General features: G+C 39.7%; 2 protein-coding genes and 1 long non-coding RNA gene across 3 annotated transcripts in view; 1 reads left to right on the top strand and 2 right to left on the bottom strand.

Moving 5' to 3' along the window:
* The window catches only part of itpk1b (inositol-tetrakisphosphate 1-kinase b), a 47,604-nt gene extending 32,805 nt beyond the window's left edge, over nucleotides 1-14,799 (bottom strand). The window contains exons 1-2 of the mRNA XM_017711793.2: nucleotides 14,498-14,799; nucleotides 13,732-13,925 (exon numbers count right to left, since the gene is read on the bottom strand). Of these exons, the coding sequence (XP_017567282.1) occupies nucleotides 13,732-13,826 (95 nt within the window). The 5' untranslated portion in view covers nucleotides 13,827-13,925; nucleotides 14,498-14,799. The remainder of the gene's footprint in view (nucleotides 1-13,731; nucleotides 13,926-14,497) is intronic.
* LOC108435759 lies at nucleotides 14,579-19,571 on the top strand. Its single transcript, XR_001858463.2, has 4 exons — nucleotides 14,579-14,721; nucleotides 14,876-14,940; nucleotides 15,863-15,930; nucleotides 19,370-19,571. It is a non-coding gene; the product is annotated as an uncharacterized LOC108435759 (long non-coding RNA).
* plk4 (polo-like kinase 4 (Drosophila)) lies at nucleotides 15,526-24,446 on the bottom strand. The gene is made up of 16 exons (XM_017711792.2): nucleotides 24,243-24,446; nucleotides 23,192-23,287; nucleotides 22,971-23,066; nucleotides 22,588-22,702; nucleotides 21,471-22,431; nucleotides 19,748-19,833; nucleotides 19,281-19,633; nucleotides 18,991-19,095; nucleotides 18,204-18,306; nucleotides 17,917-18,066; nucleotides 17,472-17,605; nucleotides 17,051-17,145; nucleotides 16,790-16,916; nucleotides 16,371-16,514; nucleotides 16,053-16,159; nucleotides 15,526-15,958 (listed from the first exon to the last, which is right to left on the bottom strand). Exons 1-16 carry the CDS (start codon nucleotides 24,270-24,272, stop codon nucleotides 15,859-15,861), a joined length of 2,802 nt encoding a protein of 933 aa, XP_017567281.1. The 5' UTR covers nucleotides 24,273-24,446; the 3' UTR covers nucleotides 15,526-15,858.
* Between the last annotated feature and the right edge of the window lie 668 nt (nucleotides 24,447-25,114).

Genomic DNA, 25,114 nt, shown 5'->3' with positions numbered 1-25,114 from the left:
GAACACTGAACTAGGCAACTTGCAAGCACGAAAGCATAAAGACAAAAAGCACATGCTATATGTAAATATAACTATAATATAAACTTCAAAAACACAAAAATATATAAAGAAAATTAGCAGAGAAAATATGTGACTGCAAAAGCTGAAAATAGCTTAGATGGGAGGGAAACTGATAGGTTGACACCATCAGTGCTTTTAAGGGTAAATAACTCATTCCAAAAATAAAAATTTTAAGTACACAGTCTTGTACCTTTTTTGCTCCAAATAAATGTTTACAATGTCAAGACTGATCTTGTAGCTGGTTGGTTCTGTTTATAACAATTTTTCAAAAATGTCAGTGGAGAAAATGAATGTTATTTTTACTTCCAGAACCAGAGCTCCTGAAAAAGTGAATGGTCACTGTAACGACCTCGTTTACACCTGCTCACTTCATATGACTCGTATCTGGATTGTATCTTGATAAGATTTTAGTCATTTACACTTGGCAGTCAAATAGTCAAATGGCAGTCTAGTGATTAATCTAATTGCTGTGTGGGACGGAACATGCAAATCAGATTGTTACGCGGCATCCAATTACCTCGTCCTCACAGACATGAACCACATGCCCAGTGACATGAATGTGTCGTAGAGAGACAGATGTGATTAGACCGCTGTGGTCCAAATGCATCTCAGGACCACCTCCTGAAGTGGCTTGAGTGATTTGTATCTGTTTAAACACATCTTGGCCACGTTTACACTTGCATTTTTATGTGGCTTCGCTTTATTCAGATATAATCCTGACACTCAAAATGCATCAAGTGACCAGGTGTAAACAGGGTCAAACTTATTCAGACTACACTGGGCAATAAGAATTTTCATACATTCAAAACAATATCCACCAGAATATTAAAAACCGAAGATATCTGATTGTTGCAGCCCTACTGTTTTACTACAGAGACTACCACTGGATGTTTTCTTCAAACCTGCATTTAACAGGAATTTTTAAAACTTTGCCTACAGAGTGGTATCAAATCTGTGATGTAGACGTTCTTGAACGTTGGGTCCTCGTGAAGTCATTAAAAATCACTTGTCTAATGCTCCTTCTAAAAAGTACAAAATAGTTCCACAGGCACGTCATTTACACAGGCAATAAACAATTCCTGTTTATAAGCTGCTGCTCAAACAGTTTGAAAAAGCCTGCACTGACCGATACAGGACAGTGAAGGAACAAATAGTGTTTTAATTAATGTTTCTTGTTTTCTTTATCACTCAAAGGATTTTTTGTGTTAGATTTAGAACCTCTGTTGTAGTCCTACTATCTTTTGGGTTTTCAATGGCCAAAATTTGGGTGCATCCCTAGAAAAGAACAGATGTGCAGTGTGTGACCGATATAACAGGCTATGCTCATTAGTGGATTTTATGCAGTGTCTTTGAGGGAGTTTGTAAAATGTACAGGATAAGCACATAATGTAGATTATGTGGGGTTTTGGCTTTCTTCAGAAATCATGAATAGAACAGGGAGGTGAAAGCGGGAGGAAATGAGGGGAAGATTTAAACAGAACAGAACTGCCGGCAGCTATGCTCAGTGAAAACAAGATACTCCAAATATTTTTCAGAAAGTAGAGAACTATTTAAAAAGGAAAAAAGTGAGTAAATTATTTTAAAACATGAGTGAATGACATTTCAGTTTTAAAAAGGTGCGTAAAAGGTGTTTGTGTTTCATTCTCTACTACATCACTGCTTACATGTTATGGAACACTAACACTGTAAACCACAGAAAAATGACTGCCCAATCATACATGCAGCCTGTGTCTTATCTACCCAGCTTCAACCTGACGGAACAAAGAAGTGGTCTACTTGATGTCTGTGACCTACCACACAAGCTGTGCATGCCTGAAAGCAAATTCTACAAAGCGGAATAACTTGAACTATAAGAAAACTAAGACAGTTCTGAAGACTGCGCGCAAGCATCAACTGGAAAAACCTATCACCATTTTTTCCATTCCATTGTTGGGAAATTACAAATCTTATTAATGGGAGGCATGATAGTGCAACTTGCGTAGAGATGACATGCTCTCATGTTTGTGGGTCATTTTTCAGGGAAAACTTGTTTACTCAGAGCAGTTATAAAAACAAACCCAAACAAAATGTACTCAAATCTCTGGAAGAAGGTGGAACTGAGCACTAAATTAAAAATGGACATGCAATCAACTATCCCATCCATGAGGTTTGGCCCATGTCACCACATCAGTCTATAATCAACTTTCTCTCTTTCTCACACAAAACCAGCTCCAGGACCCCAACCAGTCTGGCTTCAAACCAGCGCACTCAATAGAAACTGCCCTCGTAGCAGTGACTGAGAAGCTAAAATCAGCAAGATCAGCCAAACTATCATCTGTCCTGATCCTTCTTGATCTCTCAGCAGCTTTTGACATGGTCAACCATATGATCCTTCTGGACATCCTCACCAACCTTGGAATCACTGGCTATGCGTGGAAGTCCTATCTGGAGGATTGCTCTTATCAGGTAACATGGACAGGGTTCACATGCTCTCCATGCAGGCTCTCCACTGGTGTCCCACAAGGCTCAGTGCTCGGTCCTCTTCTCTTTTCTCTTTACACTAGCTCTCTTGGTGATCTTCTCATGGCTTCTCTTATCATTGTTATGCTGATGACACTCAACTAATGATTTCTTTCTCACCCTCTGACACACACGTTTCCAGTCGCATCTCGGCATGTCTGTCTGACATCTCTTCATGGATGGCAGCTCACCACCTAAAGCTCAATCCTAGCACGACTGAGCTGATATTCATCCCTGCAACTACAGGTCCTGACCATGATCTCACCGTCTCATTCGAGAACTCTCTGATTGTTCCGTCTGTAGAGGCAAGAAGTCTTGGTGTGACTCTGGATGGCCAGTTATCGTTCTCGACTCACATCGCGAACCTAACTTGGTCATGCAGATATCTCCTGTACAATATCTGTAGGATCCGACCCTTCCTCACCCAAGAGGCCGCCCAGGAGCTAGTGCAGTCTCTTGTCATCTCAAGACTTGACTACTGCAACTCGTTCCTGTCTGGTCTTCCCATGCAGGCCATCAAGCCTCTGCAACTCATTCAGAATGCGGCAGAATGGCTCGTCTTCAATCTGCCCAAGTTCAGCCACGTCACCCCACTGCTGCGCTCTCTTCACTGGCTTCCTGTAGCTGCACTCATCAGATTTAAAACCCTAATGCTTGCCTACAAAGCCAAAAATGGACCAACCCCTACCTACTTGATGGCAATAGTGAAATCTAAAACTGTACCACAAGCACTTCGAGCTTCGAGTACAGCTTGGCTTGATCCGCCATCCTTCAAGGCACATGGAAGACAAGCGTCGAGAATATTCTCTGTACTGGCACCCAAGTGCTGGAATGAACTCCCCCTGGCTAGCAGAGTCTCTTGCTGTCTTCAAAGCAGACTGAAGACACATCTCTTCACACAGCACTTAAATGAACATTGAATTAAGTATTGTTTGCAATATATTGTGCTCCACTTGAATATTATATTTCATTGTATTGCACTGCTTTGTAGTTTACTTTATTGTATTGCATGGCGCTGCATGGCACAGAGTTCTGTGCTCAACTCTGTTCCTTTTTTCTGGGTATCTACACTGACTTTTGTATCTAGCAGTACCTGAGCTCAGGACTGTCTTTTTCTCTAACCTATTGGTAACTAGCAAAGATACTTTCTCTAGATAGACAAAGAACTTCTTGTAAGTCGCTCTGGATAAGAGCGTCTGCTAAATGCTGTAAATGTAAGTAGACAAACAGAGACAATACAGTAATAAGGTGGGTTTTCTGAGCATTTGTGCACCTGTATAATCAAGAAGAGTATTACATGGAAAAAGGTAAGTCATTTAAACAACACCCCAGGCCATGTTTCAAAAGACTTCAGTAAATCTATTCCTCAAAATCAGTGATTGTTTCAGAGGGGCTGACACAACATGCCTGAACTCATCATCACTTTGGAATATGTGGCCACAGTCAAACTTCTCACTCACATCTGGGAGGGGCAGACGGGGCTAAAACCAGGAATCTAGACTGAAAAATTACTGTAGCATAGTATTCAGGACTGTCACAATTAGGTGATTAAAAAAATACTGCATGCACACTTTGGTCCATACAGTCCTTAAATGGAAACTAGTGCTAACCATACACTAGAAGACTTTTGAAAGACTAAAGTCTTACACCTTCTCACACCTAAAGACAGTGTCACGGTTTTTAGTCACAGACTTCCATTTTGCAAAGACTAGGAATCTTGCAGTGTGACTATTTACAAGCAGATAAAGACTTTTCCTTCCACTGAATAGCGGTATAGATGGGAAGATACACTGGCTGAGCATGTAAAGAACTGAGGCTCAGCCCAGTTCACTGTAGAACTGTATACTCAGGCAGATCATCACCCAGAATTTTTTAAATTAACTTGTAAAATGTGCAGTTAGTTTTTTAATTTGATATAAAGATTTACACAACAACAGAACATACAGCGATTCAGCATTGTTAATTGGATATTATGAACTAAACCATAAAAAACAAACAGTGTAACAGGAAGCAACAAAAAGGAAAAAAACAAACAAACAAAAAAAATAATCATTGATGATTCTTCAAAAATGCCACTCTTATAGTCCTCTGTGCATTTCCTTACATCACTGTTACACTCAGTGAGATTGAAATATTAAAGCAGTCAGTTTACATTTTAAGTTAATATAATTATTGTATTAAAACGGTGCAGATTTGCCTTTTTTTAACTGAGATTTCCAGCAGTCACACGTACATTCTATTTCTCTCTCTCTCTCTCTCTCTCTCTACCGCGCACTCATGTACACCCCTGGCGCATCAGTATTTGCATGAGCTAAGACTTAAAATGTATGATAATATTAAACACGGTTGATTTTGTTGCAGTTACAATACCCTCATGATTTTATTCCAACATTGGATATTTGTCTGTGCCAGTGAAATTGTCTGTGCCAGTGAAATCGCTTGAAAAGACGTTTGGTGTAAGGCCAGCATAAGCTGTAAAAACTGCTTAGTTTGAAATCATTGTTTTTGTGAAGTCAAACATTTTTTACACACATGTGCCTATTGAACCTACAGCAGTTAAGCCACTCATTTACAATGAAGCTGTAAAGAGTGTTTCAAGACTACTTCTTGAATGAAAATACAGGACAGCCAATCAGAACTAAGGTCATCTACATATATCAGTCTAAACAGCAAATTAACAAAACACCGTTTAATTCAAATGGATGAAGAATAGCTGGAAAATAATCATGTAAAGAGGAATTATGTTTTTGGAACGTAAAACAAAACAAACATCACAAGTGGACCAAAGAAGAATAAAATTATAAGAAAAATGGAGATAAATTTACCTTTGCAAAGAAACAGCAAAGATTAGTGGCAATTTGCATTTGGATATTTCTCTTAACTACTAGTCTCCCTTTCAATAATAAACCAAACCTAATAAACACACCCAGTCCAAGTGATTTTGGAATCTTTCCACTACAGGATCATGTCTGTTTTTAATGCAGTGCTGTCTGAGGGCACAAAGATCACAGCTAGCCGGTGCTTTTTTTTTTTTTAAGCAATACACAACTTTACAAGTCTTTTGTTGCCCTGTCCCAACTTTTCTGAGATGTGTTGCTGGCATCAAATTTAAAATGGCCACATATTTTCAAAAGAGAACAAAATTTCTCCGTTACAACATTTGATATGTTGTCTTTGGACTATTTTCAATTACATTAAGGATTTAAATGAATGGCACATCATTTCATTCTGTAATTTTTTTACATTTTGCACAAGTTTTTTTAGAAATGGGGTTAAGTAATTACATATTATTATTATTATTATTATTACACAGTTAAAAATAAGATATACTCAATAATAACAACTTAATATTATTATGCTTCTTTCACATTCTATGGGCCTACACTGCCCTTCAGAGTGGCTTCAGGTCAGAAAAGCAATTCCCCTGAAGCAACTACTTCGCTAACATGCTAACTATATCAGAAACTGGCTCAGTTGCACAATATTTCTAGAAGGTCAGCTAAGCTTATGGAAGAAGTTGTATTTTGCTAAAGTAAAAGAGATTCTGGTTTAGAATCAGCTAAGTTTAACATGAAAATAAAGTTAAAGTATATAGTATATATAGTTAAATATAGTTAAAACATTTATCATCTCATTCAAAGCTTGCAAATAGGCTTCCGGTCTAAGCTGCATCACCCTGACACCTGGTGTCACCATGACCAAGCTATTTATCGTTACTAAAGACACCAGTTTGAGAGATACCAAGGGCAGTATTCAGACACTGTTGTTTTTCTTTATATAACATCTTGCCCACGCAATAGGAAAGAGATCTAATCATGAAACAGTTCATTGCCAAAGCTGGATTTTTCTGTTTAGTCTACAACACCATCAAGGGTAAATTAAATTAGTGCAGTAGAACAATGTCTGGTTGGCAGCACACTGTGCACACAAACCACCAAAAGCTTCTTCGCTAGACCATCCAGTCAAATGTACTTTCCATGAAAATAAACGTTTGGTTAATATGCAGCTGCAAAAGGTTTCCAATCACTTTGATACGATATGAGCTCAGCACTGCACAGACTACTACACACATAAAGCACTGGTGAGGAGTTCAGTATGTCAAGGCAGAGCCTTTTATAAATAGCAAACTTAAAAAGGAAGCCAGGTTCTCAAGAATTAGAAGTAAACAACGATCTGAAAATAGATTTAAGAGTTTAATTTCAGCACTCCCACCATAAAACCTGTAATAGATGGTCTTTTCAATGAGGTTTAGCTCTGCTGTCTAGAACTGCAAAAGGTCCAGACAGTGGCCTTGCTACCTTTATGCTAAACGTCTTTCCTAGCTCTCTATATGGTCATTTAATTGCCTATGTGGCTGTGAACAGGCTCATGGTGTTTGCCTTTCAGCACAAGCCTGGCTCTGGCTTCATCTGGATTCAGCAAGGAATCACCCACCTCAGTCATCAGCTGTCTAGGACAGGAGTAACACACACACACACACACACACACACACACACACACAAACAAAGTGCATTGCATTCATGGTTCCCAAAAACACTCATCATTTGGCTCTTGAGCCCTGTCGTTGCCATGCTTCGCTTGTTGCCCTGGATACAAAGAAACTGTCGAAAACAGCCACGGGGTTGGGTTGTAGTATACAATTCAATGTGTCTGGGGTGTGCAGTGTTTCTGTGGAAGAGTGAGGGATCCGGACAGAGGGGAAAGAAGGCAAGAAAGAAAGAGAGAGGCAGAGAGAGAGAGAGAGAGACAGAGAGACAGAGACACAGAGAGACAGAGACAGAGAGACAGAGAGACAGAGACAGAGAGAGAGAGAGAGAGAGAGAGAGAGAGAGAGAGAGACACAGAGAGACAGAGACAGAGAGACAGAGACAGAGAGAGAGAGAGAGAGAGAGAGAGAGAGAGACACAGAGAGAGAGAGACAGAGAGAGAGAGAGAGAATTCATGGTCAGTCCACCATAGCCAGCATGCCAACTTCACATGTCAGCAGAGATTAGAAGCCTTTTCACACAGAAGGCCTCGGGACAGAAGTGGGGTTTAAACACAAGGCAGGCAGGGAACACTTTCAGCTTTGAACACTTTCTCTTTAAAGTATAAGCTGCCATTTGCTTCAGGTGGACTGTATGTCGCTTCTGAGGGAATACTGAAATCACAACATTAAATAAAAAAAGGAAAAAAAATGTAAATGGATTGGACTGGACATCAGCCACTACAGTAATCACAGCTAAATCCTAGTGCCAGCTCTGAAAGCAATCTAAAACAGAGAAATGTTTGGAACAGGGATATAAATGATTAACCATTAACTGACAAAAAAAACAAAACAAAAAAAACAATTAGGCTGCCAATGCTAATGGTTGAAAAAAAATTATTTTCCTAAAAACAATAGTTCCTATTAGGAAAGACAGGTTTTTTTTTTATCCAAGTTGAGGAGTTCAACATGTAAATGGTTCCACTAAATAGGCCTACTAAAAATGAAGCTCTGCAGTTAAACACAGAGGCATCGAGTACCACTTTTCAACAGCACAAGATGTACCAAAATTATACTCAAGCACATGGTGAACAGCGAAGGTTTTCGAGAGCTACTAAGGTACAATGAACCAGAGCTAGTCCCATTTTGAGCATTTATGTTAATTTTGACTTAGGCTAGTAATGAGGGGTAAACAGACTAAAAAAATTGAACTTTAAAATATAAAACGTTCAGTAGCCCATAAATATATCCTGCTCATCATGTTAACTTCTTAGAAGCTGGTCACATAACCATGAACAAACCCTATGTAAGACCCTGGTTATGTTTAACAAGGTTCCAGGACATTTACTTTACATGCCTGCCCCCCACCTTTCAGTTCTACATTCCATATTCCATACAGAGAACATATGGTTAAATATTTTGGAAATATTAAAATAGAATTCAATTGATGTGCAGGCTACTAACTACTTCTAAATTAGGTATTTTACATCAGCTTTGAGCACGGCTCTGTCAATCAGATTTCAGAACCTGAACAATCCATTTTGAAGGGTCACTTCCTTTAGGCTTGCCAGCTAATGACAGGTAGCCACTAGCAAAGAGACATTTACTAAACTTGCGTCCCTAATTTGGATTATTGTGTAAACTGTCAATGCTGAATAATACTGTGCAGTAGAACCTCTGACCTTTTTGGTGACATTCACCCCTAAACAAATGGACTATGGGAAAATGCAGATCAAGGAAAAGAACTGACCAAAACAAGGCCCAGACCACCCCAGATGTTTTTGACATCATCAAAAAGGGTACACACACACACACACACACACACACACACACACACACACACACACACACACACACACAGACATATTTTTTCTTAAAGAATGGTAATAGCTACACAGTTACTGTATTCTTAGTAAATGCAAGGCTACATCGCAAAAAGACTCAAGGTAACGTAATTCCTGCTGGCTCCTGCAGCCTAACTCAGATCTATCCTAACTTGCCCTGGCAGCTGCAGTGGTTTGATCAGAGAGGTTACGAGGAGATTATCGTTTTAATCTACAAAACATTTTTAATCTGTGCTAGAAAAATCACAGCACAGTGTGAGTCACCAGCAGTCACTGTGCTGTCGGCAGTACAGCAGACACACACACATACACTACAGAGTTTTATACAGCAAATCACATCTTATAAATCCCATTTGCAGTACACGGTTACAGGAACTACTTGGTAAAGCCTTCAGAGCTGCTTTCTGCTTCTATACAAATTTTCTTTTCAAGGACTATTTTGCAATCATTAGCATTATTAAACAGAATTTTATTGAATCAAGCCCATGTTTACAGTGTAAACTGTATAAACTTAAACGTCTCTTTCACAATATAACTCTGAACCAGGCATAATACAACCCCAATTCTAATGAAGTTGGGATGTTTGGTAAACCATAAATAAAAACAGAATACAATGATTTGTAAATCCTTTTCAACCCATGTTCAATTGAATACACTACAAAGACAAGATATTTAATGTTCAAACAGATAAACTTTATTGTTTTTTGTAAATATTCACTCAATTTGAATTTGATGCCTGCAACACGTTCCAAAGAAGTTGGGACAGGGGCATGTTTACCACTGTGTTACATCACCTTTCCTTTTAACAACACTCAATAAGCGTTTGGGAACTGAGGACACTAATTGTTGAAGCTTTGTAGGTGGAATTCTCTCTCATTCTTGCTTGATGTACAACTTCAGTTGCTCAACAGTCCAGAGGCTCCACTGTCGTATTTTGCGCTTCATAATGTGCCACACATTTTCAATGGGAGACAGGTCTGGACTGCAGGCAGGCCAGTGTAGTACCCGCACTCTTTTACTACAAACCCACACCGTTGTAACACGTGCAGAATGTGGCTTGATATTGTCTTGCTGAAATAAGCAGGGATGTTCCTGAAAAAGACGTTGCTTGGATGGCAGCACATGTTGCTCCAAAACCTGCATGTACCTTTCAGCATTAATGGTGCCTTCACAGATGTGCAAGTTACCCATGCCATGGGCACTAACACCCCCCATACCATCAGAGATGCTGGCTTTTGAACTTTGCGCTGATAACAATCCAGACAGTCCTTTTCCTCTTTGGCCCGGAGGACACGACGTCCATGATTTCCAAAAACAATTTGAAATGTGGACTCGTCAGACCACAGGACAATTTTCCACTTTGCATCAGTCCATCTCAGATGAGCTCGGGCCCAGAGAAGCCGGTGGCATTTCTGGGTGTTATTGATATATGGCTTTCACTTTGCAAGGCAGAGTTTTATCTTGTACTTGTAGATGGAGCGACGAACTGTGTTCACTGACAGTGGTTTTCTGAAGTGTTCCTGAGCCCATGTGGTAATATCTGTTACAGAATGATGTCGGTTTTTAATGCAGTGCTGCCTGAGGGATCGAAGGTCACGGGCATTCAATGTTGGTTTTCTGCCTTGCTGCTTATTTGCAGAGATTTCTCCAGATTCTCTGAATTTTTTGATGATATTATGGACTGTAGATGATGAAATCCCTAAATTCCTTACAATTGCACGTTAAGAAACGTTGTTCTTAAACTGTTGGACTATTTGCTCACGCAGTTGTTCACAAAGTGGTGAACCTCGCCCCATCCTTACTTGTGAACGACTGGGCCTTTCAGGGATGCTCCCTTTGTACCCAGTCATGACACTCATCTGTTTCCAATTAACCTGTTCACCTGTGGAATGTTCCAAACAGGTGTTTTTTGAGCATTCCTCAACTTTCCCAGTCTTTTGTTGCCCATGTCCCAACTTCTTTGGAACGTGTTGCAGGCATCAAATTCAAAATGAGTGAATATTTGCAAACAATACTGTTTATCTGTTTGAACATTAAATATCTTGTCTTTATAGTGTATTCAATGAATATAGGTTGAAAAGGATTTGCAAATCATCGTATTCTGTTTTTATGTTTTACACAATGTCCCAACTTCATTGGAATTGGGGTTGTATAACTGCACAGATGAGTATCAGCAGCAGAAAATGTTGGATCAGATATTGGAGGGAAGAAAAAATAAATCCAATCTAATCCTGTAACAAATCTAGACTGTAACAGCACACACTCATGTTGTGCAATATGATGTTTTAGCTGTGTATTTCTTCCTGTGGAGTATTAGTGTTTGAGTAGTTTAAGCATGATAGTCTAGTTGTAGACACTCATCTTAAGTGAAGTCCTTCAGTCAACAACAGTGGAGGATGACAAAGGTTTCAATATCAGTATTGAAAAAAAAAAGTGGCATCTCTAGTCAACACTTACATTTTTTGTTTAGACTCCATTAAAAAAAACACACACATACTTCTGTCACCATCTCTAAGATATTGATGAAATTAAATACTGGGCCCTAGTTTAGTTAATTATTTTTTTTCTGATATATCCACGTGTCTTACGTGTTTACTGCTATCAGCAGTTTACTTCATTGGGCAGTAATAAAGGAATTTGCTATAGTTTTGCAGACAACACAGGGGATACCATATCGTTCATACTAGCTGATATCAGCAAATCTATGTATTAGATGTGCTCTAGCTCAATGAATTCTAGAGAAGCAACACATTCACTCTGACCATTTCCTTCAGCTTTACAACAAACTATGGGACAGCGTCATCATTCAGGTGTTTGAAACCACAGAGTGAGTCATTGAAAAACAGGATGCAACATATGCTACCATTAAGCAACAAAATGCAGTTATCACATTGATAACAATAAACTCCTGATCTACAAACAGACCTACAAAGAGATTGCGCACTACTGTTCCAGTGCTTGCTGTGGCTCTGTCAAGCCTTTTATGCAAGAAAAGATACTCACATCCTTACAGTCACTGCTGTTAACACTAATGCTTAGTGACATGCCTGACTGATTCAATTAACACAGACATTCTCTACTTGACCATATCAGATCACTAAGCATGAACCCAATGTACCATGTTAACATTATTAACCTAATAGGGAGACTTAAGTTGTAATTAAAGGTAAACGAATAGCCAACACATGTTCTTTTAGGCTACTGTCTTCTCATCATTGACAGCAAGAAGAATAATAACAAGTTTATGTTTGCCTGAGACTTAAAAAAAAAAAATCAGCAAAGTGTAGCCTGGTTTAGGTCAGAAATACGTAGACATATAATGCAGTTTACCAAGGACTGACAAGAGCCTGCTGCTCACAGTGATCACATTGTTCTAATCTTTTTTTGCTTTCTCCTCTCCCTGTTTTCCCACTCACACACTCTCTTTTCTGTTTCTGAGGCCTCTAAGGAAATCCGATGCAACGCAAGTTCTACACATTACATAATTGTTCATTCAGCTGGAGACTGATACAGTGGGGTACAGCGTGCAGCGACTTATACCAGAGAGAAAGTGGAAGCAAGAGACACACAGATTCACTCTTGCTCACTCACAAACTTTCTTTCAAATTTGGGTTACAGTGGCTTCCTCACTCTTTTCCTTCAAATGCATGCTCACAGCCACACTCAACTATGCTAGCTCTGCTTAGGCCACATTAACATGGCAATCGTCTACTCAGCTTAAATGCCCTCATGATTTTGTTTTGCTGTCTTGCTATGCTCACTCATGTTCCTTCTAATGTGATCCCAGCCCTCACCCTCTCCGAGTGCTGCCTAATAAACCAGAATACAATATCAGAGGTCTAAGTCCAAGTCAATATCTGAGTAATGCGGTAGAAATGAACATACATTGATGATAATAACAGCCTACAGCTAAAAATGTCACTCAGAAAGCTCCTCCTCATTTGTTATGATAATGTAGGATAGACCTGTATGTCAACATAGAGCGAATCATTCATCTCAGAACATGAGAAACAGTATAAATGAAGAAATCACCACATAGCTATTGCAAAACTGATGTTTCACACAAACAGTATGTAGGATGGTGGACAATCCAGCTTTCAAAATTCACCTAAGCTAAATTATATGGTTCTGAATTTGAAGATCACCAATTTTGTTTGTGAATACAGCAGTGTACTACTGTACTGCTGTTCAGCAAGTACAGTAAGAAATACCACACTTACTAACAGAAGACATCATTTGACGTTAGAAGGGGGCAATATGGCAATACTTATCATTCCTGTGATAAATTATGTCACAATATTTCATCACGGATATCAGCAGTTAAACACTGATGGACTGCAAAGACAGTATAATTAGTCCTGTTTAACTGCATTTAATGTATCTCAGTAAAACAGTGAATAAAAATGGTTACATTAATGTGGCACAACTGGTTCTTCTCTCGCCTATTCCAACTTGTCAATCCCTGATAAACTAAATATCATGACGTATATGGAAACTGAAATCATGAAAACTTTCTGAAGTACTGAGTTGTATTACTGCCAGACCACCCACAACTATGTGAACTGGCTCTCTGGTAGCCAAATTAAACAGTACTCAGATCTACACCTACTTATCCAGTATTCTGTTCACCTTTAAATGACTCTTCCTTTTCCTTAAAACAAGTCACTTTTCAGAATGGTTTTACACTTTCAGTAACGGAAAAAACATGAACATGTATACTGGGAACAGGCATCAAGATTTCCACGTTTCTCCAAATTTAGAGCAGGGCAGCCGATTAACCCGTTTACATTTTCACTCGCATCCCCCACATAGGGTAACAAAGTCAATTCAGCCAAGGTTTCTCAGAAAAAGGACGACGCTTACCTGCACATGTCAGCGAAGGCCAAAAAATTTAGTTTCTTCATTTTCTTCTCGCTGAGCCAGTAGCCCACGCGTCTACCTCTCAGGAAGGTCTGCATCTTCTCCTGTCAACAGCCAGCCGAACCTCAGCCCAGAGGTGACAGACTCGACCTAGCTAGCTCTCCAGCGATAACAGGAAACCGTTTTCTTACCCAACCCTGTCAAGCCAAGTCGAGACAGAGCCAGTTAGCCAACATGTCAGACATGCACGTTAACGTTAGCGCGTTAACCGCCATTTAATTTACAGTAATCACAAAGTCGACTGTCAACGATATGATCTGGATCTCAATCACTGCGGGGCAAAGTCATGATGCTCAAGTTAAGACTGCCAACCCAACGTTACTAGCTACACTAGATAGGTTAGCTTAGCTAACTGTGAGGAAGAAATAGAGCTGATGTTAGACTGGTAATGATGCTAGCTATCGACTGTTAACGCCAGCTAGTTAAACGGGTTTTTCAGGCGTCGGTTCAAGACAACGTGTCTTTCTTGTCTATTTTTACCTTGAATAAATTAGAAGAGAGAAACAAACAGCTAGCAGCAATAGTACCACAGTTACTACTGACTTCTTGGTCAGCTCGGTGGTCAAGACGTGAACCCAAGGCGTGCTGGTAGACATTATGAGCTACATAAAGATACCACAGATACGTTTCATATGTTGTCTTCAACGCTGTTGGCCCACATTTGAGGCGGAAATCAACAAAAAATACACTTGTTCAGTTGGCTACCTACCTAGCTAGCTAACACATCTTCCATTCCGTCGGATATCAACTGGCTTGCAGGTTAACGTTAGCTAGTTAGCTTGCTCGTGGTCTCTCCGTTCTCCATGATCTTCGGCGGAGGAGCTCGTTAACGGACGTGCTGAAAGGAAAACCGAACGCGATAACTTCGCTGTGTACAGTCCGAACAGGCTGAAACTGCGAACTGGACACCCACACGGATCACACCCTCTTGACGTAAGGCTGGCTTCATTCAAGTCAGAGCTGCCAGCGCTTTCTTTCCAGCCATGACTTACGATAGCGGACTATTCTAGCAGCTCACACGGCACTATTGCCGCTTGGTGGCGAATATAGGAATTTTTATCTTTTGTATTTGTGTATGTTTGTACAGCTCCAGTAGGTGGCGCCTATGTACCATACTAACAGCCTATTCCTCAGATCCCTCGAGTCCCAAAGGTAAACACCACTAATAAACAATTCGAAAGTAAACATTTTTTAAATAGTTCATATAGGAAAACAAGTAGAAAAAATGCGAATAAGTAACACCGCCTATTTTCCAGACGTTTTGTATTGGTTACTAAAATACCTTAAAAATACAGTTTTAAAAGGATCCTAAGGACCTAATTTATGTTAAAATGAAGTTCTCTTTGGATGAGGTTAGGCTAACTTTCAGGTGGGCAAACTTTAGAGATTAAAATATTCGTGCTAAGTCACTTGTCAGTGAAAATTCTGATATATGTAGTTTTATTCGTAACGTGTTACTAAAAAAAACCTACATATTTATCAGAATTACATATACTTTATGTACAAATGTAAACCAAACCGTTTTAGAGGTTCCATCGCCTCTGGAAATGTTAATGAAATAACCATTCACAGTGGTATATACAATACATTTAGAGCCAGATATAGACAATTTTTTACTAGTATAACTGAAATAGTGTTGGACATTCCATTAAAACTTTACATCTGTGAAACCAGCTTTTATCGCACCGGCTCAAGCCCTCTTGAGCACTCCCATATAAATACTGAGAAGACCAGTGATTTAAGCCAGCAGACAGATGTTTATAGTTTACATTTTCGCCCATCTGACAGTTCACTGAAGCTCAGAGGATACACATTTTTGCAAAGTAAAAAATATTTTTTTCCCCACACACAGATAATGCAAAAAAACAACAATTCAGGAAATACATACTGTACAACATAAAAATATAACTTCATAATTTCTGGAACTATCTGTACAACTGTTTAAAAAATGTATTTACAGACACTTAATGCATTTTCTGAAAGATTTTACATTGGATGAAGAAAGGAAGTGCTTTTGGCTGCTTTTTCCTGTATCATACAAACAGAGTGTGGTCCTTTTCTGATTTTTGTTTAGCGACGTGCAGCCGGGCTGGCCAAAAGGCTCAAGATGGATGAAAGACAATGGAGTTTCTCCTTCACCAGGTCTGGTAACTTCTCATTCTCCTTATATCTAAGAAAAGAAAGAATGTCAGAAATAGGCAATGCATTTTAACATCATAAAACAGTTTACTCTTCATTCATTCTTTTTTACTCATGTGCTTTACCTGGTGATGTGTCCATCAGGGGATGTGAATATGATGCAGGAGACCCCTGCCTGAACCACCAGCTGAGACCCATCATTAAACTGAACCCAAACTTCTCCACTTGTTAGCTAAAATACAAATACATGACCTCTATGATGACCTGTAATGCTTCAAACAATCTAGCAAAGCACAGTTAATTAACCTATGGCATGTTGCAAACTACATCACTACACAATGTTATTGTATAAAATTTGTAAATGTTCTGTGTATTGTGTTATTTTAGTTTGTTATTTTATTCCAATACATGCCATTTCTATATGAATACTGTTCAGTGTTTACCTGAGAGGCCCAGCCAATGTTAGGTACAAAGATGGACTTGAGCACTTTCCCTGTGTTGACACTATGCCCCTCTTTGGCTGACTGGGGTGAGCTGCCTTTAGCTAAACTTGCTGTTGTAAAATCAGACCCATTGTAGGAAATCATCTACAGTTAAATGAACAAAAGAAAGTACATTACACTATCTGGAATATCTCATGTTATACAAATGAAGTACACAATGTGAGCTCGAACAAAAGACACTGTACTTCAGAGTAGTCCTATCTATTTACGTCATCAGGCTATCCACTGTAGACATATTTCAACTTAAATTGCACAGTCAGACTACCTCACATCATTATTATGGCATTATTTACTCATAATAATAATAATAACGCAAAGGCATTATATAATAGAAGCTTTGAAAAAGGTGTCTCACTTACAGAAGGGGTGATGTGGGGAGGCTGAGGAGGACTCAGGCACACCTGAGCTACCTCAGCTGGGACTATAGGTCCCTGATCAGAGGTAGGCTGGGTCACAGGGAATGGAGAGGCAGGATTAGTTGGCCTCCTGACAAACAGATATAAAGGAAACATTACAATCATACAAATGAGACTGGCTCAGCAGAGGAGACATTTTAACACAGTAACAGTAAAGTGGTATGAGTTTCTGAAATACTGCAGCAAAAAGAACCCCAGTCTGACCTGCCGATAGTGATGGGGAAGAATGGTGTAGCCCTAGCACTGCGCTGCTCCTCAGCACTGATGGCAGCCTCCAAAGACAGACACATTTTGTGCCCCTGAAAGTAATAAATACACACAAACATATTTAATGGAATTACTTTATGTAGCTACCACAGATCTGTCCATTAGTAACAATGTTGTAATAAGACACAATGTTGTAATAAAGGACAAATGAGCTGCCCATGGGGGAAAAAAAAAAAAAAAAAAAAAAAAAAAAAAAAAAAAAAACACTCAAAGAATTAATGGCAATAATAAAAAACACTAGCATAAGGATCCCACTGTAGCCAGCTTATGACAGATTTGTTCATTTATAAATAAAGAATAAACAAGTGAAATGAGTAACAAATTGATTTATATAACATGAATAAATAATCAGCATTACCTCATCCGTAAGCTCCATGTAGAGTCTGCACTCAGGGCTCACGCCACTCAGGCCTACATCCCCCTTCACTGTGTATGACTTGCCACTCTTCTCCACCACTCGCACCTGATCGCTCGTTTTATGAGTTTTTGCACCTAAATGAGGAGGGCAAATGAAGAACACTGTTATTTGACTCCAAATTACGGAAAGCTTACTAAATAAATAAAGGAATTCTGACCAAATAAGGAATACTTATTTATCAAATTGAGAAAAAAAACTGTACTTTACAAAACTGTACAAAAACAATATTTAAAAGCTACACTATGTAAGATCAGGGTTTTGGAAACGTGCAAAAGAACATTTTGTAACATGGGTTGTGCTTCGGATGCCTTCCCCAAATGTACAAACCTGATGGTTGAGAGCACGTTGTAAGAGTATTCAAAGACAATTCAGGTGTGGTACCCACCATCATAGAAGCACACTTCCAGATCTGCATTAGGCGAGTTCTCCATCAGCATGCACTTGGCAAACTTGGTATACAAGGTTACTTTAGGAGTCTTTGACTTCACCAACTGAACAAACTTGGTGGCATACTGATACTTCTTCCAGTATTTCTCTGAAAAATAACAATTGAGCATATAAATAATATTCCTGTTAATGAGGACAAGTATGCAGAACAACTACATTTTCACAAAGCCACACACAACTGTAAATATCATTCCAATTTCAGAATCTTTTTTAAGTCACTGTTACCTGGCAAGTCTTCATAACTGCATATAAAAATATCTTCTGGAGGAGAAGGTGGATGGTCCAGGACAGGGAAACCTTTACCCTCATTGGGCTGGTACACAGTGACCTGAAGGAAGAAGTAAATCAGTTGTATTTAATTCTTCACAGCTGTGTTTAATCAATGACACCTTTCAAAGAGTAAGTGCACGTATATAATAATCTGATCATCATCATCGGATTTCTGTGGTTATCAGATTATTTAAATGGTCATGTAAATACCATACTCTGATCTAGAAATCCAATAGACAGAGCTGCATTTTAGCTCAGTAATCACATTTCTCAGTGCATGTATACTCCTACTCTGATTTCTATCATATTTCTCAGTCTGCGCATCCGTGAAACAGATGGCAGATGTCACAAGATGGCAACACACTTTTGGAGAGGTGCTAAAACCAAACACAAAATAAAGTATTTAGAATATTCTTCATCTTCTAAATGACGCATGTTCATATTTTCAAGTGGTGGAAAGTTTAAATTAAAAAAAAAAAATGCAGATGATGTTTAAGTTTTATGTTAAGTTTACATCACATCTTTTTCTGTGAGTTTATTGCCTGGTTGCAAAGTAGAAATCTGATTACTGCCTGACTCATGTAGACCCAGAGTTTCCCCATTATCTGATTACTCAAGAGCACATAACGCATTGACCGGATTACTGACAAAACCTGATTCTCTGCAGTTATCGGATTATTAAGTTCATGTAAACACACTCAATGATTGAATGAATGACTCAGCAAACAAACTATTCTCTTACCATGGAGCCATCACAAGATATCCTCAGTACTTCTTTGACCCTCTCCTGAGCTCCCTGGCCTTTCAAAAGCTCCATACACACCTCTCCTGTGTCTAGGATGCTAACCTGAAAACGAAATTTATCAGGATATCATGTTTCACGTTGTTATTATTATGCTTAAATACTTCAAATTAGCAACTTAACAGCACACAAAATCCCAAATTCACTAAAAGAATCTTATTACATCATTCTTGGATATTTCATAATGGCAAAATGAAAAATTCTGAGGAATGATTAGCCTTATTACTCACCACAGCATTTTTGGTTTTCTGTCTGATAGGTTTCAGTCTGGCTGCACAGAGAGGAGGAAATTGACTCTTTTTCTGCTTCCCCACATTAGCTTTACTCTTGGACAGGGAAGAAGACTGCATATCTAAACAGACTTGAGGAGCCAAGAAGTGGCCCCCTCCAGGTCCATCCACCCTGCAGGTCCCTGGATTGTTTTGCAAGGAGGAATGAACGTATGAGTGAGGGAGGAGTTCGCCAATTCCTCCCACTGTTGGTCTGTCGCTGCAGGATGATACAGCCCCCACTGCCTCCCGCCCAGAATGAAAACTCCCACTGCTGCTATGGCTGCTGACATCTGCTGGTCTCTTGAAAGACCCTTACAGTTAAAAACAAGATTGGTATTAGTCTTGCTATGTGATTCATTTCAAGCAAGTGTCAATATTAGTCTTGTTTTTTTAATTGAATCTCTCATTAAACATAAATAAAATACCATCAGTACTGAACCAAGGCTGTGTCTCAGAGTCTGACTTCTGTAGTCTGATGGGATGCACTGGAGTGGTGAAGGAGGATCCAAGGCTGATAGAAAAGAGCAAGACCTGATTAATGAGAACTAATACATGATTACTAACGAGAGAACTACTGAGAACTGATTGGAAGCAATACATCCAGTACTAGCCAAACGACAGTTCCAAATTATATGTACCAAATTATAGTGTTTAATATTAAGTGCATTATACACTCACCGGCCACTTTATTAAGTACACCTTGGTAGTAAAAGGTTGGACCCCTTTTGCCTTCAGAATTGCCTTAATTCTTCATGGCATACATTCAACAAGGTGCTGGAAACATTCCTCAGAGATTTCGTTTATTTATTTGAGGTATTGTTGCCTTTCTATCATCTCAAACCAGTCTGCCCATTCTCCTCTGACCTCTCACATCAACAAGGCATTTTCGTCCACACAACTGCCGCTCACTGGATATTTTCTCTTTTTCTGACCATTCTCTGTAAAGCCTAGAGATGGTTGTGCATGAAAATCCCAGCAGATCAGCAGTTTCTGAAATACTCAGACCAGCCCGTCTGACACCAACAACCATGCCATGTTCAGAGTCACTTAAATCACCTTTCTTCCCCCATTCTGATGCTCGGTCTGCACTTCAGCAAGTTGTTTTGACCATCTCTACATGCCTAAATGCATTGAGTTGCTGCCATGTGATTGGCTGATTAGCTATTCATGTTAACAAGCAACTGAACAGGTGTACCTAATAAAGTGCCTGGTGAGTATCTTTCAATAGACAAAACAGGTTATAGATGAGTAACAATCAAAATTATTTAGCACAATATATTTGCATGTTATAAATTATGTTTTTGTTGCTTTTTAAAGCAAAAATAAGTTCACATGTCCTCTACAAGGAACAAACTTAAAAATTGATTTTTTTCTGCAAATACTAGGACATTTTCTAATTATTTTACTATTTAGGTTAACATATCTGAAAAAAATAAATATAAAATGTGCACTAACTTTTGCACAGGCCACATTTTCCATTTTAATAATATTCCAAATATGGTAAATTCAGAAAAAAAAATGATTGGACATTACAATGTGCAGCATAAAGGATGCATTAACTTAATTTTACTCAGAAAATCAACAAAACATGATTCAACCAGAGGCACCCCAACATCTGCATATGACTGTATATTATTGGAAACTTCAGAATTTAGTTGTTTGATATACTCTTTTCACGGTCAACATATGGTTATCAATAGGGATGAACAATGATACTGGAATTATATCTACTGATAATTGCTTTAAAAAGTTGACAAACATTTAAATTTGATTACTTTTTTTGTAACCCAAAATAGCTAAATATTTAGGTAGCACTGACCGTGCTAAACTACCTGTATTTTATTTTATTGTATTTATTACATTTCATTGTAACGTTCAACAAAAGTAGCAAATTTCTCTGCAATAATCCAGTCTCAATTGCTATACTATTTTTATGTATTGGAACTGGCAGATATGTGCAACAAAAATATTGACTGTCCCAGCATTCCTATATTGATGCATCCCTAGTTTACCATGTTTTGCCTTTAAAAATTTTCTGAATTACTGACTTCAAACATTGCCATTTTTAGTTAAAACGGAAGTGCAACAAAACATTCATACCTTTTACTAAATGTTTTCATGTACTGTACTAATACTAAAGCTTCTTACTTTGCTGGTTGTTTGACAGGAGGGGAGGGTAGTCTTCCATGTTCAGTGTAACCATGAGAAGCATCCCGGTAATTAGAAGCTGATTGGAAAATCCCGCCAGAGCCTGGAAGCACCTCCTCTGAGTGGCACCGCTCCAGCTCCACCTCTTGTCTGGCATGGCTAAACCCAGCACCGGAGCGATCAGAGGAGTGAGCCCGTCTTAGGTAGCGGGAATGTGGTCTTTCACTGTCCACATCCACAGGAAGCCTCATATTACCTGGTGGATGTGGCTGCCAGTCTTGCCCTCCCTTATAGCTGGAGCAAGTGGAGTGCTGTGACTGGCTGGGGAGCGGCACCATGCGATTTGGTAATGCCTGGCCAATCACCTGCCGAGCTTTCCTCTGGAGCCGGCTACCACTGTTGTTAGTGGCATTGGACGCAGTAGATATTGTTGCTATGCCACTATCTATAGAGCCGCCATCACTAGCTCCAGAGTCTTTGCTTGTGGTTGGTCCACTGTGAGTCATAAAAGGGTGATCCAGTACTGCTGAGAGGCTGGGCCTGAGAGTTGGATCCTTCTGCAACAGTTGACAAATGAGATCCTGAGCCTCAGCTGACACATGAGTGGGCATCTGGTAATCTCCCAAAACTACTTTGCTGAGAGTGTGTTTGACAGTGTCCGTGTCGAAGGGAGGCCTGCCCGTCAGGAAGGCATAGAACATACAGCCCAGGGACCAGACGTCCGACTCGAGGCCATGAGCGCTGCGTGTGGCCACCTCAGGAGAGATGTAATTGGGTGTGCCGCACATGGTGAAATGCTTCTCGCTGGGCAGCTTGAGCTGCGTGGCAAGACCAAAATCTGCTATCTTAATGTTCATGCTGGAGGTGAGTAGCAGGTTTGACAGGGTGAGGTCTCTGTGCATAATGCCATGGGTATGCAGGTACAGCATGCCCTTCACAATCTGGTGCATGAAATGTCTCACTGTTGCAAGAGAGTCCAAAATTACTCCAAAAACTCCAAAAAGACAATCATAAGAATATAATCGAAAAGTTATACAATAATCAAAATGACTAATTTTCAAAAAATATTAAAAAAAAAAAAATCACAGACAAAAAAAAAACAAAAAAAAACACAGACCTTCTTCTTCTGTGAAAGGTTTCTTCCTGTCTTTCAGATAACGGCTCATCTCCCCATTATGGCACATCTCCAGGACCAGGTACACATAATTACTGTCCTCAAAGTAATTGTACAGCTGTAACCAAGGAAAACAAAAGGGTGGGCGGGGGTCAACAGGTGGATACCAAAATGCAATAACGAGCCTGTTAGAAAGACGTGAAGCTACAAAACATGTCCTTTAACTAGGCAAACTCAATTTTTACTAATCCAAATAATTTCATAGCATCCACAATTTTATTTCTGACGAGTAATTAATATCTAGATTATTATTTGTGAATGAAAATCGGGTAAGTACAGCTCAACAGCTTAACCTAAGAAAATCCCTGAGGGCAACTGTAACTCACCTCCAGTATTGATGGATGTTTTAACCGACACTGGATCTCCACCTCATTAATGACACGTTGGACCATGCCAGCTTTGTGCATGGCCTTCTTATCAATCTGCACAGACACAAACCACATAATTACTGAGAGCAGATGCCACACACAACCACAGCACCAAGGCAGAACACCCATCTGTTCCAACACAAAAACACCAAAATGAAATGCAGAGGGCACAGTCTTACCATTTTGATGGCCACCTCCAAGCCTGTGTTCACAGATTTTGCTCTGTAAACACAGGCGAAGGATCCCTTACCAAGTAAGGTGAGAACTTTGAAGTCCTGAAAAACAGGGAATCATCACCATGGGCAGCCAGATTCATTAAGTGCATTCAGAGCATCCATAACATCACAGTGCGATACAAAATCCGTTCTCTTCATTCAGTCCCAAATAATGAGATTTTTACTACCTCGATTTTAAGATCTTCTGAAGTCCTCAGGATTTTACCATCTACTGCACATGTCCCGTTATTTGTTAAGTTTTGAATTAAAGACTGAATAGCGTCAAACATATTTTCTGAAGTCGACTCTATCGCCGCCACCTGTTTCCGATGTGACCGCTGTTCAGCTCGGCTCCCGTTTGCATCTCGAGCCGAGGCGTCCTTGGTTACCTGCAGCTGACAGCGACACTGGGCGAAGCCGCAGACGCGCGTTTCTTCCCGCTAATTCACTATAATTGGACGCTTTCGCTGTCTCCTAGCAACCGCACAAACGCCAACTCTCAAATCTCAAAACACAAATCGCCAGGCTACAATCTCCAGAGACAGAAACAACGGCGAGAAAACTGCTCTTTATTTACGCTCTTCGGTCTGCTGCAAAATCGGTCAGCAGCCAACGATTTAACTCGGACACGACAATGAGTTAAAGCGTCTTGCTCGAATTTCTCTGTTCCACCTTAAATGGTGCCAGAATATAACTATTGCAACATTTAAGTTGGAACGGGGAAATTCGAACAAGAAACTGGAAAACAGGAAGCCGACTTCAGCCTCGTCTATCACCTTTCAGCGGGCTAGCAACTAGTTAGCTAGCTAGCTATCCAGACGAGTAACCAGTCTTATCGCTTGACGCCGCGGCTGCTTGAAAGACTGGAGTCAGTGCACAAAGTGCATTAGCGGTAAACAAACGGATCATCAAACCGCGCTACCAGCCTGAGTGCGTTTTAGACGAGCGGTAGTCCAGCAACGGCTAGTATAACGTTAATTACCTAAAGCTAAAGCGCTCCCGCAACGTCACTTACCTCAATTTTATCGCCAATTGAGACACTCATCTTGACTTCATAGCCTGTAGAGTCGCTCAGCGTGCTGAAATCTTTCGTTTTATTTCGCGAACCGTGGCTCTTCGCCGACTGTCATGGTTGAAAATACATTTATGTGTTGTACTTCTGTTCCCCTCCAAAACATTTGCTTTTCCTCCATTTTGAAAAGTCCGCCCGTTAGATTTGTGGTGACGCGAGTCGACGTCATCATGTCAACCACCAATCGAGGGTTTGGAAGAACACAACACGGAAGGACTGCAGCTGAAACTGTATTAAAAGTCCTCAAGCGTTGTAGATTCTGAGCCGGCTACTCCTATCATAAAGCACATGCCTGTCTGAAAAATTATACCAAACTTTATCACAGTTTGCGACATGACCACGATATTGTGTTAAGAAAAAAATACGACACGTATGAGATATAAAATGATCTCAGTGTTATTTTGAAATATTGATAATGAATTGCTGTTTTTGAAAAAAAAAAACACAACTACTAAATGGCTCTTCATACAATGGCACAATCTTTCTTCATGTTTTCATTAATGTCTAGATTCATTGACAGTCCTAACGGGCATCATGTCTTCGATTTTCCCTAGATTTTGTTTATGTTTTTCAGTCTGGGTGGGAGACCCTTGGTACTCTAGAAAGCAGGTAAAATATCAAGGATTGCACTGTAACCTTTACAAGTAGCTGGGACGTCGTTTGGACCAATAACACACTAAAGCACCTGCATATCAAATACGTCGTGGGGTCACAGTGTGACAGTGTAGTGGGTTACTTAGCTGAATCAGAGGTAGTCTGCATATCTAACAAATCTCTGGTGAAACTGCAACATGTGAGTCTAAAATGCCATGATA

Source organism: Pygocentrus nattereri, chromosome 10, assembly GCF_015220715.1.
Source record: "Pygocentrus nattereri isolate fPygNat1 chromosome 10, fPygNat1.pri, whole genome shotgun sequence".
NCBI classification, from domain to species: Eukaryota; Metazoa; Chordata; class Actinopteri; order Characiformes; family Serrasalmidae; genus Pygocentrus; species Pygocentrus nattereri.
The sequence above is the reverse complement of the archived record's forward strand: the minus strand, read 5'-3'. Positions and strand labels throughout refer to the sequence as shown.

Bases quoted from the DNA above. Each gene is read 5' to 3' on its own strand.
- plk4 (XM_017711792.2), bottom strand. From the start codon at position 24,272: ATGAGTGTCTCAATTGGCGATAAAATTGAG. The intron at 23,067-23,191 runs GTAAGACTGTGC...GTGTCTGTGCAG, and splicing joins TGGAGGTGGCCATCAAAATG to ATTGATAAGAAGGCCATGCA. The intron at 18,067-18,203 runs GTAACAGTGACT...GTTATTTTTCAG, and splicing joins CAGTTATGAAGACTTGCCAG to AGAAATACTGGAAGAAGTAT.